This window comes from Melitaea cinxia, chromosome 10 (genome assembly GCF_905220565.1).
Source record: "Melitaea cinxia chromosome 10, ilMelCinx1.1, whole genome shotgun sequence".
Classification (NCBI taxonomy): Eukaryota; Metazoa; Arthropoda; class Insecta; order Lepidoptera; family Nymphalidae; genus Melitaea; species Melitaea cinxia.
Window position 1 is genome coordinate 9,606,485 of NC_059403.1, and position 19,999 is coordinate 9,626,483.

General features: G+C 30.9%; 1 protein-coding gene across 1 annotated transcript in view; it reads left to right on the forward strand.

Moving 5' to 3' along the window:
• Positions 1-13,854: 13,854 nt before the first annotated feature.
• The window catches only part of LOC123657053 (protein yellow-like), a 30,346-nt gene continuing 24,201 nt past the window's right edge, over positions 13,855-19,999 (forward strand). Inside the window, exons 1-2 of the mRNA XM_045592651.1 lie at positions 13,855-14,157; positions 17,761-17,958. Coding sequence (XP_045448607.1) covers positions 13,888-14,157; positions 17,761-17,958 — 468 coding nt within the window. The 5' untranslated portion in view covers positions 13,855-13,887. The remainder of the gene's footprint in view (positions 14,158-17,760; positions 17,959-19,999) is intronic.

The following is a 19,999-nucleotide window of genomic DNA, read 5'->3' on the forward strand; positions in this document are numbered from 1 at the left end:
TTAATTATTTGTATCTGTTCCGTGTTACACATATGATTTTTATGTAAGACATATGAATTTAAAAAACCAAGTAACTAAAGTAGCATCTTATAAAATTATGTTAAATCCTATAGGAAGCGTTGGCGCAACGAGCACAGCACCGTTTTGTAGCTGTTACGCTGGTGGTGCTGTTGCGGGTTCGACCTCCGCCCACGACAAACATTTGTATTAGCCACACAGATGTTTGCCGTTGTTTGAGTGTTTGTGCAGTCCTTGTGGGTCTCGCCACCGTGCCTCAAAGAACACGTTATTACGCTGTCGGTCCCGGTTGTTATCATCTACACCTGATAGCGATCGTTACTCATAGTAGAGAATATATCCGCCAACCCGCATTGAAGCAGCGTGGTGGATTAAGCTCTGATCCTCCTACTACATGGGGAAAGAGGCCTATGTCCAGCAGTGGGATATTACAGGTTGAAGCGATGAAATCCTATATTGGTATAATGGTCTAAGTACTCCATACGATACCTACTTATATAATAGATTTTAAATGCGCTTTCGTACGTACGTTACATTCTTGGCTCTATTTCAAGACAATATACAAAAATAAATAGTACAGATTTTAAGTTACTAGTTAAGTTAAAAACTTGAACGGTCTGATGCCGAAGTTTTAATGTGTTGCGTACACAAATTGAAATACAGATAGTCGGATACAAATAACGATGTTTTATTGTGACAATATTGATAATCCCTAATATAACATATTTATTAATTAGTCTCATTTACAGATTAACTGATTCCTGGTCTTCTGGAACCAAACGCGTCAAACGGGTGCTTAATCCAAGATAGATGAGATTGTTGTTTTGTGAAAGAATTTGATCTTTAAATGCTAATGAACAAGGAAAAATGAAATAATAATAAATCATGATCTAGTGAAAAACTAAACAAGTGAAACAGCAGTATTAAAATCCTAAATATAATAGAATATTAGTAGCAGTAAAATAGGACTATATTTCAGATTAACCGATTTTAGCTAACTATTTAAACATAGATATCTACAATCGAAAAAATGTGACTTCTCAGCTGTGATACAAAAACCTAAAAAAAAACAATTTCCAGTTCTTTGTAATGTTAGTTCTATGTATTCAATATCAATATTATAGCTTCAGCAATGTCTTCAATTGAAACTGAAGTTTATTTTAAACTTAATAATGCCATTTGTAACAAGGTAAACAAGCTAATGTTCAGATTTTACATATAGATCATAATATATATTGATATTGATTAAACTAGGCACATGTAGTTTCTATTTATAAACTAATTAATTACCAAACCGACACTAATATCTATTTTAACATGTTACACTATACGTTGACGGCCATGGAGTAAAAATAAATATTATTAAAAAAATTATGTCAATAGTTTAGATTTATTTTTAAATAATATTTCAAAACATTGAGAAATGATTAGCATAAATGAGCAAAACTTATGGCCTTGATTTGTAGAGACCGTAACAAAATAAGTGTATCAACACTCACGTAAGAACAATAATATAATGATAAGATGTAGCTCTATCGGAGGCGAGTCAGGGCTGTAGGCCGCACCTTCAGGACCACTTTTACTTTTTAACTTTTTCGTAGAGGGGCGAATGATTTTAACGTGCGTATAGTGTTGTTCCTTTAGTGTTGTGTTCGTTCGCAACGCTAACTCGCGCCTCTTAGAGCGTTTTCGCGGTAAACACGTGCGTCAGATTTGAAGTGTTCCTGCGGCCGGCTTGGATTGCTAGCTTTTATTGAGGTACACATTTAAGATATCGGATTTATTAATGTGCTCACTGGTTAGTTTTAGGTTAACAATACGCTCAAAGGATCTTTTTTATCGAATAAAATAATCGAATAAAAACAGTCTAAAAAGTAAATGTTATCGTCTATTAAAAAAAAGTTTAAAATGTCCTGTGAATTAAATGACATTTAAAATTTGAAATAAAAATGATAAATTCGATAAAAGTATGATTTTGTCAGAAGTAGTTGTAGGCTTTAATCATACTTAATTCAAATGCAAAAAAATAAATAGAGTAGACAATTTTTATATTGATTTACCCGGTGGGCAAGGTAAAAAAACACAAAGAATAATAGAAGCAATTCTTAAATTATCTCGCGATAATTTTATATTCTGTATATTTTTTAATCTATATCTAAGTTAATACAAGACAACTAAACAGTTTGTTCATTTAAAGGTGTTAATGTTTGGATTATAGAAACAAAGTACCTACTGATTTAATACAAATTAATATGCTATGTGACAAAAATCATAATTTAACGCAGGCGATTCCAAGAAGATTCGGAAGTTAATCTATATTTGCACAACTTGTTTTATTTTATAAGAAGAACTTTTTTGCATCAAATTTTTGCAGTTTAAATTTTTTTTCAATTTTTGCTTATGCTTGTAATATCCCACTGCTGGGCATAGGCCTCTTTCCCTATGTAGAAGAAGCATCAGAACTTAATCCACCACGCTGCCTCAATGAAGGTTGGCGGATATATTCCTACTATGAGTATCTAACGATCCCTATCAGGTTAACATGATAACAACCGGGATAGACGGCCTAACGGGCTCTTCGAGGCACGATGAGGTGACCCACAAAAACTGCACAAACTCCCAGACCACGGCAAACATCTGTATGGGCAATACAAATGTTTGTCAAGTGCGGGGATCGAACCCGCAATCACCAGCGCAACAGCCACAAACCAGTGCTGTGATCGTTGCGAAAAAAATTGCGTTTAAAATTTACAGTGGTAAAATGATAGACCTACCCGCGGTCATGTTCCCTACAACGTGCTTAGACTATTGTTCAACTCCTAAGGTAACTGGAATTGATTTCGGACAAAAAATTTCAACCCTCACCGGATCCATTAGGAAACCAAATTCATACTTTCGAATTTGTGATATGAACTCAAAACATGTTAAGTTTCATCGAATTCCAGAGAGAATTTTCAACGTGATCCCACACACGCAGACGCAAATAAATGAAAAGAATTTATAATTTTTGCTTCAGCATTGATTATTATAGAGTACCTTCCAAAAAATAAATAATGATATCTTCAACGTACGAAACTAGCCTTTTTAAAAATTCATATATTTAATTTATTAAAATTATGATAATATATTTCTTATTTTCCATACGAGTTTTGATTGCAATAAGTTTTATTATATCCCTTAATAATAACAAAATACATTTAGGGCAAAATTATACGTAAATCATAATTTTCGTATGTTTACTAAAACCGTAGAGACAATGGCTTGTGTGATAATAAGGGGAGGAAGTTATTTCAAAGCTAGACATGTATCGCAAATATGCATAAATAATACACAAGATGATATATACTACAAATGATGAGCAATTAATGGACAGCGCATTTTTCATATAGCCAATATATTTTAAGTCTTATATTATCAACGTAAGATAGTATCGAAGAAAACTTATCAAAACTCAATATCTTATTTAAAAATTTCTTACGTAATATTACAAATTCATCCATTAAGAAGATAATGAGGTACTTTTTTTCTAAATCGTTAAACTAAAATACTATTGCGGAATAGTAATAAGGCGGATATATAATCCGAAGGAAGAGATTGTCGGCCATGTCTGCTTTAATTTCACTATTATATTACTGAGCAGCAGTAAAAGATTCGGTACTACTCGTAATATACAAATAGCTGTCAGAAGGTTTGACAGTTCATATATTTATTTATATTAGTCGGGGGTTAATTACATCTATTGTTTGCTTCAAAAACATTCACATTATTATTATGTATATAGTAGACACTTTCAATTATTGAATGACTCTTAACATAGACACGCGGTAGTCTATTTCTATGGAAAGCAATTTAAAGTTTAGGGTTTTGTTTCTTTTAGGCCAGTTAATATGCGTGTTTATTTTTCGTAATAAATGTATGTATAAGTATTAATTAAAAATATATTACACCCAGCGTTGTGGAAGCTGAATCTTAAATTTGGAGCAAAAAGTAGAGTCATTTATAAAGTATATGTACATCAACGCGACATCCCATCGATATTCCTTCATTTTTATTAACTCAATCGTTTTGGGCAATCGTAATATATTAAATGTCTGGTAAAGTAGAATTGCTCAAAAGTTGATATGTTAATATAAGTAGTTTACAGCTTGCTTTTATTGTATTTACTTTAATTATGGGTTAGGGGAAAATTATTAATTCAATTGAAGAATTATCTATTTTTAGCATCATATAAGCATTTACATCTATTTTATTAACAATCTTAAAACAATTGTATTATTTTAATTACATTAATTTTGTATTATTTAATTGTTTAAGCTTTGTTATATTAATGTAGTTAGTAAATAGCACACACAAAAGGTAACACAATTAGTTAGCACTATGCTTGATGGCTTGTGATAATTTAGGACATACTCGTATGTAGTGAATGCCAATATTACGAGAGCTGACCTTTGCCATACTTCGATCGATTTGTCAAGAAATCTTTAAGCGGTCATGCCCTTATTAGTGTATTTGACCCTAAATAAATAAAATAAAATAAAATAGTATTAACTATAACTTGATTAAAGTTTATTAAAAACGAATTTTCAGTATAAATACAATAGTTTGTTTATAGTTCTACAGTTGTTGTGAAATTGCGAAAGTGGGCAGTGACATGTTTACTGATATACTAATCAAGTAATGTCATGCTATAGCTGGAAAATGAAAAATATTGTAGTGAACTTTATTGTGTACGCAATATGAGTCAATATTTGAACGCTCTTGTTAAAACTGACGCACCTGATAGAGCGCATGTAGTTCACGTATGACACTTTTACTGAGAAACGGAGTAGCTTTTAGTTTCGTTTCGTCCAAATATTCCGTAAACCAGTTATATTGTTGCATGAGCGGAATCAGCTTTACATAACTTATTTAACTCTTTTATGATGTCAGATAACAAGACCAAAACATTTGCTTAAAGACTTTAATTATGCATAAAATAAAATTCTTCTCAAAAAAAAAAACAACAATGTAATTAATTGTTATAACGTATGTAATCGTTAATATATCGTGGTGTAAGCGAATATTTTACTTAATATTAGATGTTTATTAATTATTATTATTATTCTTTATTGCACTTTAAAAAAAAGAAACATAATCACAAATCATTTTTACGGGATTTTGGTAAGGGCGAACTTATCTCTAAAAGAGATCTCTACCAGTCTACCCATGGTGGTGAGAAATGATGTCACCGCGGGACTCATAAGCGCAATAGTGATAAAGTAATATTATTCAGGTCTGACATTTATACACTACAAACATGGCACATTATCATCATATATATTAAAACGCTAAGGTTTAAAATGTTTGCCTCCCTTTTTAGAAAAAGCTTTACAATAATTCCACATAAATTATATATTATTTTATGGACAACTGTTTGCTCTACCGGCGACAGTAACTAAAGAATTGTTATTGCTTTTTTTGTAAATTAATTAATTATTAAAATTATATATGTAGGTATACATTGAGACACAACGACAACATGATTGACGGTCGGTAAATTTTTTGTTCAATTTCAAATCAACTCACGGATAAATACTTTTTTGTTATTTTGTAAAGTGATAATTATTATACTTATTTAGTGTGAATTGTTCGCATGGGTATAGCTAGTATATTATAATGTAAAGTTTTTAAGACTTTAGGTATAGAATAATCGTTGTTATCGAAAGTTATGATCGATAGTTCAATTATTATGTTGACTTATGGCCTATTGTTATACGAGTATATGACCTGTAAGTCCTATACCGAGTACTCTATTGGAAAATTAGAAAAACAAACCTACGTTAGTAGTCTAGTTTCACGTGATAATTGTTGTATAAATACGAAAATTATGAATATGAAAGTAGCCCTGCTTGTATTACCGTCTTTCTGTGTACTTATGTTGTTCATATGGTTAGGCCGCTTATAATTAAATTTAATATACGTTTACAATTTTGAACTATAATAGTATAAGAAAGTCTGTATACTTATTGCAGCATAATATAGGTATAAACAGGATATATGTATATAGAAGTTAAACACATAGCTGCTATGATTAAACGACTGATCGACCACAAGACGTTTTAGATGGTGACTTGTAGTGTTAAATAGGTCTACATCTAATTTATCTGCGGTCTCATTGAAAACCTGTTCGCTCTCAACAAGTAACGTTTCTGGCTATAATTTGTTCTAGTACTGGGTATAAAGATTGAACAGGGTCTCCTAAGTGATGAAGGAACCTCAGACCGATACGTTCTAACAGCTCAGGACAGTCGACCGAGCCATTTGCAATGTTTAGTAATGAATTAAACATTAAATTTTGACATTTGAACTACTTATTCGGTCTACGATATTAATATCGCGTTTGATATTTACGTTTTGATTATTCATTAAACAAGTTATAATTACCGATAATAATTAAACATTTTCAGCTGTGTAGCGTTAAATGATGAGTTCGTGTTTTCATTTAGAAATTATTTAGGTTACTTTGTGTCAGAGCACGCAAAGTAAAGTTCTATAAGCGAGTAATTTACGATTCCGACTGCAACATCCCATCGCTGGGCGTAGGCTACTTTTTCCATGTAGGAGAAGGATCGGAAAATAAAATGTATACCATTCATAAGTATGTTTTGGGTACGTTATTAACGTATGTAACGTACACCTACTATTTATACTGTTCAAATATTTTATATTTTTTATTAATCTTAAACATGATTAAGGATAAAACCAGCACAATCTTTCAATTACATAAAACATATATTCATTACGATTTAAAATAATTCCTTTATACGCGAAATTGTGATTAGTGACCAAAATAATCTGATCATGTCGTTCTATAAATTAAAGAGGTGAAGCAATTTATCTGCCTCAGTAAATCTATATATATATATAGATTTGCACACACTACCTTAATAATTAAAAAAAATAAACAATAATGTTACCTTTCTTAATAATAAATACTAGTGGTCACCCAGAGGTCGAATTTCGCCCATAATTAAAAATTTAAACTAAAGAAAACCAAAAAATTATGAAAAAGAACCTTTTTAAAAAAAAATAATTTATTTGAGTATATGCGTGTGCATGTGTGTGTCATGATAGTGTGCGTAATGTTTTTTTAATGGTTTTAATATATTTTTAAGCATAACTAAAAAAAAATTATAATTCTGCACTTCCTATATAAACTATCAGTGCGCGGAATTTCATACTCCTCCGTCCACGCAATTATCGTAAAAAGGGGTACAAAGTTTTTGCTTCACGTATTAATATTATATAGATTATTTAATGTATCAGTTTTAAACCATTTCATTTTTATTAACGTTTATAATTTAGGTTAATTCTAGATTATAAAATATTTCACATATATATACATACATAGATAGGTATTACTTGTTTTAATAAGACTTTTATAACTACAGTAGTAGTAAGTATTTATGTAGTAGGAATTTAGATCACCTGGTTTATTGCTATGCTAACGTTGTTCAACCACCCAGGAGATACGACATCAGACTCTTGCAACATTTATTATAATCTCTTGAGGTTTTTAACTGATAGCTTTCTGTATTCAACGAGCTGTGGTTATTATCGAGGAAATGTATCATATTTTGTTGTACTATTTAGAAACATTTTAATAAATATATTATTACACAAATATTTTACATATATTCACTTGTAACGAATAAGTGAAAAATAAATTATATATATATTTTTAACCGTTTCGTCCTAATCAAGTATATTTACTGTTAATTACAATAAGTATGAAATCAATGCTCACGTCTTTAACAAGTAGGTACAAGATGTAACGAATTTAAATTGTAATTCGCACATTCGCAATATGGAACTACTGTCATGTTTTTAAAATCGAATCCTTCACCACAGGGCTTTTTATTTATTTTTTCCGCGTACCTCCAAACTGTGGAATGACCTTTCTTCTGAGGTTTTCCATCAAATATATTTTTCATAAAGGCCGGCAACTAACTTACGCCTCTTCCAAATTCGAAGATATCCATCATTATAATAAAAATGGGTCATTCAACGTATCTTGGCTCGAATATGTTTGGTTCAAACATGACTTAAACAAAATTTCATACCTTTAAGCGGACTTTATTTGAAAAGTCAACACTCGCATTAGGACTCGCATTCGCGAATGTTGTGGGCAATTATTCACATTTGCATTCGCTTCCACGAATGTGATAAATCCAACATTCGTTACTTCACTAGTAGGTACCTATAAGTTTTATTTTTGTCTGACCCAGACACCTTGTCTAGTTGGACTTTTCTCATTACAAAATGTTATTAAATATTTATGGCTTTGCTATTGAAACCTGCGAACTATATTTAGAACATTTCCTAATGAGAATCCATCCATTCGTGAAGTGAATATTTCAAATATAAGTAATAGTCCTATCGTGTGTTACGAAGCATTTAATTATGTTAATAACATGTAATATGTGCATTGATATACTTTTTAATTGATTGCGGTGTTTTTATATCTATTGATGCAAACATATTATCAGTAAATCTTGTATATTAGATCTTATATTGTTTGTAGGTCTGTACATATTATTAATATCTTTAATATGACCTGACAAGACAATATCGCGTATTTCTGTGATCTCGTTTCATTCATTCTAATTACTTTCTCTACTATTTTTTTTTCTTACAAACAAAACAAAAACACCTATAGCTACCACGATCTTCTGCAGTGCTACATATCCGGTTGTACTACGGAGTACAGTGTTTAAGTCAACTCAAATGGGACATTTATTTTATTACGTGTCGATTCTGCATTTTGATTGATTAAGATTTTAAAAAGAAATTAACTCAGTCTTAAGAACTCCTGCAATTTATTTTATTGGTCAAGTTTATAATAACGAGCTAAAATAAAGGTAAAACTTTAGTAGTTGTTAAAAACGCAGGTTTATAAGAGAATTTTACGTAGTTTAGTATCAAATACATACATTTGATTTTACAATACATCAATACTAATGTGGACTATATAATAGATATATTTATATAAAACACTGATATTATAAAACATATACGCGTACCTGTACCTTATAAAGAAAAAAAATATATACAACAACAATAAATAACACTTCTTTTTTAATAATTATCCTAATTTCCTTATTTTAAAATTCGGAAACTGCGACTTATTTTGTTTTTTTTTTTGCGTTTTATAAGTTCGAAATTAATAACATTCTAGATTATTAGACATGTAACGGATAAGGTAAATTAATTTGGCGTGTAATGAACATATTCGTTTGTAATTATATTATAAATATAGCATTTTTACGAAACAATTTTATCTTGGTAACCCAATTATAATTAGTCTGTGTGTAATCATCGCTTTAAGGACAGCTATTTTGGCAATGTTTTACGCAAATAATGGTATGCGAAGGAAACTAATAATTTGATAAAATGATAAACAATTACCTTTGACTACTAAGTGATTTTAAACCTGAGTTACTTAAGTTTACTCGGATTTAAAATCACTTAGTTATTAGTCAAAGACCTGCCCAGCGTGGTGACTATGGGCAAAACACATGAGTTCACGTTATTTTTGGCGTAAACTTGTGGAGGCCTATGTCCAACAGTGGACTGTATAGGCTGTAATAATGATGATGATGATGATGATGACTCGGATTTAGTTGTAAATCGGATTCGAACATGAAGAGGTCCGTTTAACAGTACAAAAACAATATATATATTACATAGATACTTAACTCTATTTAGTTATCTTTTGTACGGATTTAGTAACGCTAGGTTTCGTATACTAAATTTGCTAATATGCATGTACTACCTTTTTATAAATTTAATCTTTAAGTTGTTCGACTGGGGTAGTACTTCGACCTTACAGAAGATCACAGCTAAATAAGACTGCTTTCAAGCAGTGTTGTGTTGCTGTTGGTGAGTAAGGTGACCAGAGCTCCTGGGGGAATTGGGAATAGGGTCGGGAACGCGCTTGCGATGCTTCTGGTGTTGCAGACGTCTATAGGCTACGGTATTTGCTTACCATCAGGTGAGCCGTACGCTTATTTGCCGACTTAGTTATATATAAAAAAAAAATTTATTGTGTCAAACGATGACGACAAAACGAGAACGATGACGACAAAACGACAAACTATCCATAAACAAAATATATTAAAATAAATGCCTAACCAAGCCCCAAAAGTTGTCGGTGATTGCTGTCTGACCTTGTTATCTAGCTCGTTGTCTTTACTGTATTTTCAATTAACCGAGAAATAACAATTATTTCCATATCCTTACTAGGTATAGTTTCGTTATATCAGTTATTTTAAAATAATTATTCATATATATGCAATATTTCTCCTAAAATTAATTAATGTAATATATTCGTATTAAGCGTTTCTTTATTTTTGTTTCAATTGAGACCCCTATAGTATAATGGACCATATGTACAACTCTACATATGTGCAACATTTATTAATTTAGCATATCTTTCTTTAAATTTTAAATATCATTCTTCACCCAACTACGGCACAGCAAAGTAAGATTCTCGAGCTACTTTTTTTGTTTGTTAATAGGGAACTGTTAGTGTACCTACACTAAATGTAGTAAAATTAATAATGTGTAATGTATTGGCATGGTAGTTTCAGTCAATCAGTCAGTTAGTTCAGCCTATTTTCGTTTCATATTCTTAATATTTTCTGTTTTTGGTAAAGACTAAAGTATATCTTATTATTAGCTATCATTTTTGTCTTACTACTGGATGTATGTAGATACCAAATGAATCGCAACCGTAATTATTGCTAATTTAAATTTAATCAGTATAATGATGTGACATGTATCGTAATCACATAGAGCTTGTCCAATGAGTAACTATCATTGGCTTTTTTAATAGTTGACTTTTATTTGTACCTACTTCTTTAGATTTAGAAACATTTATATAATATGTACAAGACTTAATTAATTTTCAATAAAAACGAAACGAGATCAATATAATTTCGATAAATATTAAAATAGTTATGAAATATTAAAAAAAAACTTAACATTCAATCTATTTAAACGTTTCCTGCTTAAATTACAAACAATTACTTAAAAAACAATCATAACGTGTAATGATGCGCAAATAATTGTAAGGTAGGTAAGTAATCCACGTAATAACGGTAAGGCGATATTCATTAATTAATACTGTAATGTTCCTGTTAAATGAAAACATAATTATTTATCGATTATTAGGATCAATTAGTTTAACATTCTGCAACAATGTTTTGAACGAAATTAGTTTAACAAAGTAAAAATTAATAGTTTTAGGAATAATGCTACGAATGTTTGCTACTTGTATAAAATTCAAAATTACGAGTAAGTTGCTCAAGATTTGACTGACAGCTTGAATGAGTTAGTGACATACAAATTGTTCTCAACTACACTGTTAGCGACGCTGGCATTGCTTATAATAAAATTACGTCTTACGAATTGTACTATAATAAAACAATTGGTCAAGAATGTAGTGCATAGTTTAGGCAAAACAGTGTTTAGTACTTATGTAGTGTTGAGTTTAGCAAGAGAATTTTGTCGGTATCTAATAAAAAATTGTAACAAATAAATATGTATTTCAGCTTTTGTTTTCAATATATTGGCTACTTTCACGTATTTATTGTATTTTAAAATACATAGACAAATTACTATGTCGTTGGTCACTGTCCTTTTAAAAATACTTTTTTAAAATAAATTATTAATGCGATAGCAAAACGTGTGAAATAGGCAATAATTAAAAGCTGAAGAATGTGAATGAATTAACAAAATGTATTCAATTAAAAATTTCATAATATTTTTAATAATAATATTTAGTATTTGAAAAATTCAAGGACACTTTAATACTTTTAAAATAAAAAATAAAAATAAAAATTATTGTATATTTTTGTATACATTGAACAAAAAAGCGTGATAGATATTATTGGGTATTTTTTACATTTAGGAATTAGGGGACTTAATAACCAATGGTTTCAGTGGTTTTCTGTGGAATAATACGACAACTTATTATTTTGTCAATTTCTAGAGTACCTATAATGAACTCGCCTTTAAAAAAATATAAAAGGCAATATATTCGTACGTTAACATATTGGGGAGTAGAAGTTTTTAATAGTTTAATAATTGTTTAAAACAAGGATCATTGAAGGTAATGATGAGAACCTGCAACATATACTACAACTCATAGAAGAGAAATTACTATGTAGCCATAAACGTATGACGCAAGAGAATAAAGGAATACCTTAAAAATAATCCATCAATTACTGCAATATTGTGGAAAAATTATAATTACTACAAATATTAAATATATATATACGAGTCTAAATATATATAAAAAAGTAAATTAAATAAAAAACGAGTGTTCTTTAGACCACACAATATACATTCATAAATATGCATTCAGCCTGTAATATCCCACTGTTGGGAATAGGCCTCTTTCTCCATGTATCCACCACGCTGCTCCACTGCGGGTTGCCGAATATGTTCCCTACTATGAGTAACGATCGCTATCAGGTATTTAAGACAACAACCGGGACCAACGGCTTAACGTGCTCTCTGCGGCACCGTGGGGAGACCCACAAGAACAGATATCCAAACCGGAAAGAAATATTTGTACAAATACAAATACCCATCCCGAGCGGTAATCGAACCCGCAAACCGTCGGTGTTTTAGCGACTACCTGCACTATACACCAGAGGGATGTTTCGAAACGTAACTTTTTATAAATGGTAGCCATATATTTAAGATTGTGATTACATAAACATATTAAATATACTGCCTTGCTTATTGAAGTAAAACTTCTTGACGCACGCTTAATTTGGGAGTAAGTTGGTGAATACGTGACGAGAGCGTTACGAAAAGTTTGATCGGCCGAAGCCAACGGAAGTTGAGAGGGAGATATAAGTTAGTGTAGATAAAAAGAGGGAGCGAGAGTTTCGTTTCGTACGTTTTACTTAAGTCGTGTGGTCTAAAGCACACCCGTTTTTTGTTTCGTATAATTATGGGAGTGATACTTAAAATAGCTTATTATTTTAAACGCACTAGTAATCCAAAAAAACCTTTCAATCTAGCTAAAGGGCATTCATTGTCCAATGAAGTGATGAAACTTATTATATTCGTTTGATAGATTTTATATCAATAGTTGGAGAAATGCATAATGCAGTTTTTTAATTATTTTTTATTTTGTTGTCATTTGAAAATGTATCACATTTCTATTTGAGCGTTGTTTAAAAAATTTTGTGCGAAGTGTAGTGATAGTTAAGTATAGCCTCAATATATAAATAAATAAGCTATATTATAAAAATTATAGCACTACTGTAATAATATCTAATGCAGGTATACTTAATTTAATTTCAAGGTTTAAGAGAAATTATGTACTTATTACGCTTTATTTATATACCTACCGGTAGACGAATTAGATTTAAGCATTGAGGTTTAAAGGTTTTAATTTACACTGATATGTTCGTTTAAGTTTTTTTAACATTATTACTGATACTGGATGAATAAAATGAAATAATTATTTATTCTACATTGTTGCTACAACAAGTAAATAAAGTTTATATTAAAGTGGATCTTTTGCTGTACGTAGGTACTAAAGTTGATAGTAGCATTAAAATGTAGTAGTAGAGTGGCCTGTTGGCATATTTAACAGTGCTCTGCTTTCATTTGTTGCCTTTAGAGCAGTCGACTGAATATTACCAAAATATTTGTATTACACGCCAAACAAAAGGTAGTGAAAATGAAATGAAGCAAACCAAAAAGAATAAAGTTGCATTAGTTACGACAGGCTTGACGTGTAACATTTAGGGGTGAAATTTTATCCGTCGATAGCATTAATTTATTTTTTGTTTTCGTTTTCAGATTATGGGACTGCAAATACTAATACTATGTACCTACCTCGCAGTAGCGAGTGCATCGCTGGAGGTCGTTAACCAGTGGAGCTTGCTGCAATTCGATTTCCCGCCAGATCCTGTACCGCTCGAGAAGTTCCAGCCTGAAAATACAGTTCCAACGGGGTTAGAAGTCGGTTGGGACAGAATATACTTGGGTATACCACGACTCCGTGCTGGTGTTCCAGCCACATTGGCGTGGATACCACGTTCTTTGCCACCTGGTGTCAGCCCTGTTCTTCAGGTAACTAAACGATTTTAAAATATTTTAATTATTGATTATAAAAGTGTAGCAGCTAGAAGAAAAGCATGGTGGATAATAAGCTCGACACTTCTCCTAGAGACATCAAGTAAGACGCCTATGCACAACTATAGGATGTTCCAGCCTCAAACTGAACAATCAAATTATTAGTAAAATAATTCGTTATAGTGATAAACAATTTACATGAAATCTTAAGAAAGGATTAGTAAAATTCGATTTCGCACGGAGAAACTACGCAGTAAGCTTAATGTTATCATGCCTAAATCAATTTATTTTTTACATACAGGCTGTAATTGTGCAATATTATTTCATTGTTCTTAATTATCATGTTTCTATATTCTATGCGATTGAAATTTATATAGTAGTCAATCAATTAATCATAACACGCTAAGTAAGTTTATATGGATATTATAATATTATAAAATTATAAGTCCTTGACATTGATAATTTTATTTATGTAATTGTAAGACTTGTATTCCAAATTTGAGAAAGGATTTTTGGTCGAGAATCGTTCATCGTTGATGTCATCATAACAGCCTATACAGTCCACTGCTGGACATAGGCCTCCACAAGTTTACGCCAAAAATAACGTGAACTCATGTGTTTTGCCCATAGTCACCACGCTGGGCAGGCGGGTTGGTGACCGCAGGGCTGGCTTTGTCGCACCGAAGACGCTGCTGCCCGTCTTCGGCCTGTGTATTTCAAAGCCAGCAGTTGGATGGTTATCCCGCCATCGGTCGGCTTCTTAAGTTCCAAGGTGGTTGTGGAACCTTGTTATCCCTTAGTCGCCTCTTACGACACCCACGGGAAGAGAGGGGGTGGCTAAATTCTTTAGTGCCGTAGCCACACAGCACAGTTGATGTCAACGTAACGTTAATTGCACTAGAAATGCGTTTTGCGAAAACATCAGTCAAATTGTAGACTTTCTCTTGATTAGAGTTTTAGTTTAAGCGTTTGTAAGCAAACCATTTCCAATATTATTATAATTCGTCTTACATTATATACGACACACTGTTGTCAAATTTGAGTTATCGTTAATTGTATTTTGTCATAATCTTTAAATCAACGTCAAATAGTAAACGTCGAACCAGCGACGCTTGCAGGAACAACGAATATTTTACGCCGTGATAATAATACTAAAGGTAAACGTATCTATTTTTACCAAACAGGATCAGTATTACCCAACTTTAGTTCCATAATGCGGTTACTCGGAGGCATTTACTTTGTTACTTATGTATAAATAGTTATTAAAACATCGTGTTGTCGTATATTGTTTTAGAAAAAATATTGAAACTAACTCACTATTTTGTCTATTTATTTAATTGTTATATAAATATTTAGCAATCTAATCCTATGTTATTATAATGGGCACGTGTGTAATGTTGACCGTGGGGGGCCGGAGGCGTGTCATATTCTATGCAACAAGCATAGATGAAGTAAAAAAAGGCAACAAGCTATAAAATATTAATTACTAGTTGTGCCACGTCGTTTCACCCGCGTAATTTTCGATCTCTTGGGAATGTCGGGAAAATTAGTAGCCCGTGATATTTTAGATTTCCAGATATTAACGTACGGAGCTTAAAATAGGTCCTGTTGATTTTGCGTGAAAGACTAACAAACATGTATATGTTACATACATACATCCTCACAAACTTTCGCACTTCTAATATTAGTAGGACTTTTAGGTAATAAATGTAATACCAAATATAAATCTAACATTGGTTTTGATAGAATCGCGAATATTAATTATCAGGATAATTTTTGTTTAGCAGGTAGTTTTGACAGTTTTTTTTAGTCTATTGACCTTGGAGCATTACATAGGTATTGTAATTGATCTATATATATATATAGGTATTAAGTCTAAATTGTGGCACAATAATAATCTTTGTTTATGAAGAAAACTGACACTTATAACTGTTGCTACATTCCGTAAAAACTTAAACACAAATTTTGTTACATAAATTTGCTGGCAACTGTTTTAACGACATGACAAAGGCCTCTTATCTCTATATACATAACTTCCTTCACGCGATCATTAAAACTTCAGCAGTGGACTTTTTTATACTTAAAATTCAAAGTTTGCTCTGCATTTATGTATAATCTACATATTATTCTTTTTTTGCATAAATAATGTACTTATAAATATTTATATACGTATATTTCTGTACTTTTTTTTAATAAATAGAACATTTACTTCGAAATTTTACAATATTATACATATTTACAATTCTAAAGAACTAAGAACTAAATATTTTTATTGTAATGAGGTTATTTTATAATTATTTATCCTCAATAAATCGGATTATACTTTTAAAAGCAAGTTGTTCTTATGCTAATTTTAATTCCATTAATGACATTACAACAGTGTTTTGATCTAAAATGATTCCTATCACTTCGCTATGGGTAGGTTACACAATTATTCTCAGTGTGCGACCTCGTTGCGTGGGCGCATGGTTGTTTTACACACGAACTAGGCAGCTCACAATTGTCATGAGAAAGCGTGAAGGGCAGGAACTAAGGTTGGCCTTGGTGGGTTCCAGTGCTGATTTAGTTAGCGATACTCGCTATTAATGAAAGGCCGCTCTGAATAATATTATATACCCTGGAGTTTAAATACTCGGATCTTAACTCTTTGCATAGTTTTAATTGTGCATAATAAGAATTCAGATTCTTAAATATCAGATAAATAATAATATAGCATAATAAACACGCAATAAACTAAATAAATAAAGGCTTTCATACCTACATTTGTTTTTGTTGTAATAGAAAACGTGGACAAAAGCGATAAAATTGTCAATCATCGAAAGCGGTCAACCCTGTCAAAGTTCTTAAGTAACAGAAATACCTAATATATACACAGTCGAATTGAGAACCTCCTCCCTTTTTATAGTCGGTTAATAGTTGTTTTCTATTTATAGATGGTTGAATATCTGTTTGTGATTTGTCAACTTGAAATTCGAAATCAAGTAAATGTGAATTTATCCAACGATATTCAGTTCGGATACATTTACATTTATTCTTGTAATTCGATATAAAATAGTCCGCTTTTATTTTAGCTGTTCACACGGCTATTGAAATTCTTTCAATCGATTTTTCTTTGTTCTGTGTTGATTTGTATTCTACGAGAAAAAAATAAACCCAATGTTCATGAATAATGTGTGTCGTGTATTGTCTCTCATGTGTGATAGGCAATATATTTATCAACGTTTTAAAAAACTAGTGAGCATATAATTTGCTTAGGGCCGAATGTTAAAAGGTATCTGACGGACAATGGTATATTAGTAAAAGTTTGTGATATATTTTTCTTTATCACAATCAATTTTTTTTGATAAGTTAGATATTTCTATACACAGCTCGTGGCCCCAGTAGTTGTTCTTTGTCAGTTGAGGTGGAAAAAGTCCTTAGTTTAATTTCTAATCAGAAACTATCCACATAGATAATGTCAGACGTGAATTGGTCGTAACTAGAATTTATAAAGCCTCATAATCTAATCTAAATCTATAATTTGCATTCATGTTGAGTAATATAAATATAATAAATCAGTGTTTTATTATTTTGTTACTAATTGAAATTAAATTTTCGTAGGCGTATCCCGACTGGTCGTGGCATACCGCTGGCCGTGGCGACATCAACTGTACAGGATTAATTTCCGTGTACAGAATACGTGCTGACCGCTGCAACAGACTCTGGGTGTTGGATGCTGGAGTAATTACAAGCCTTGACGACTTCCGTCGTGTCTGCCCGCCTAAGATTCTAATCTTTGACATGGCTACCGATCGCTTGGTAAGTAATTATATTTAACTGACTTGACTTAATTTGACTTCTAAAGACACCTCAACTGAAAAAGGAAGCTAGGGTAAATATTTGTCGTTCTGAAAATATATATTAGGAATCAATTAATTGTGTCCATTACTCATAGAAACATTCAAGTATCGTTACTTTTAAATTTACTTGTTTATGTCGTTTCGTCGTTTTATTATCGTTATCCTAATAAAAGAAACATTTTATTAAAATAAAGATTTTAAGATGTGTACTAGGTGTCATTAGCATAATATAGTAAAATTTTATTTTGCTAATCGTTAACGAAACGATTGTCCAATAACTAGGTCTATTTATCAAGGTCGTATTTGTTAGCATAACTATTGATATGTTTAATAATGATGATATAATAACGTTATCCAATCAATTCAGACGAAGCTATAATCTAAGATCTAATGGTAATGAATAATGATATATTATATTAATACGTTGCCTTCCTTTTTTAAGAAAAGCCCCACAATTATTTTACATAAATTATATATCATTTTATAGATAATAGCTTGCTCTACCGGCGACAAAAAGTAAAAAAATTGGTATTGCTTTTTATTTGTAAATTATTATTTTTTTAAATTATAGCTTTTTTTAACTTATAAAATTAATATGACGGTTTTAATTTATAAACAACGTCAACATAATTGATGGTCGGTAAATTTTTTGTTCAATTTCAAATCAACTCACGTATAAATACTTTTTTGTAATTTTGTAAAGGGATAATTATCATACTTATTTAGTGCGAGTATTCGTACGGGTATTATAATAAAAAAGTGTATAGTGAATGGTGTATACATTTACAAAAACATAAACGTTTTAAGAAAATAAAAAACGATTTTTTACTATTTGGACAAATGCAACTGAAACATAAAAAAAAAAACGGTTTATCGTAAGGAATCTCAAAGTCAACTGACACTAATATTATAATTTTCTTGTCCGAAACTACTCATGCAGTTATTATTTAAACGTATATGCTAATTCAATTAATTTTTATTCATCGTTGTCATTTCGCAATACGGCAACAATGTGATACCGCAAATATACGAGCAAAACATACTGATTTCATTTAATCTTAGCATTTGTACATAATTATCCATTAATTAATATAAACACGTACAACGTATCGAGTAATTATTACAAACCTGTGTATTATTTTACTTTGAATATATGGGGATGTGAAAAATACGAAACACGTATTCAACATACAAATCCCTCAGATATTTCTTGTTTTTTGGAGAGAAGAATGGAGATCTTTTTATAGCTATGTTATAACAGCGTTACAATTAACGTACTGTGAGAATTATTCAATATAATGTGCACGTGCTTAAGAGCGGCCTGATATTAGAACTGGCGGGTTTACTTCATGACATGTTTATAATTGATACAATTTGCAGTCGAGGCTTTAACCTTAAAATTTGTTACGGTTAAAAGATGCTATGTTGTACTTTTATTTTATTAGATCAGCTTGTTTTATTTAAACTAAACCAAGGTTAGTGAAGTAAATAATATATTAAAATAACAAAAAGTATATGTAATTATACAGCCAATAGACTTGTTACTAGCAAGTTTGTAAACGTCCTACCTGATAGCAGGAGTTCTTTTCATAGACGCCTTTCTCAAAATTGTCAAAAAAGACGTATTATCATTACGTTTCTGCTTTATTATCTCATGAATTAAACTTTAAATTGTATACATAAACTCAATTCTACATAATATAAAATGTCGTATATTTTTATTTCAATTATCTAAATATTTTATTTTTTTAAATTGCGAATACCAATAAACTACTATGAAAACCTAAACGTATAACGTGCAAATGAGTTGTTCTAAAAGAAAATTAATCTTCTAAATAATAAAATGGAACCTTTCATTACAAAATCAAATGTTAAAACTTTTAATGATCTACTTTTATTTTTTCAATGTTAACTAACCCCGTGAGAGTGATTTCATTGAGTGATTACGTTGCAACATAGGCATTAAAATAATAATTCGTTTTTATAAAACAATGGAAAAG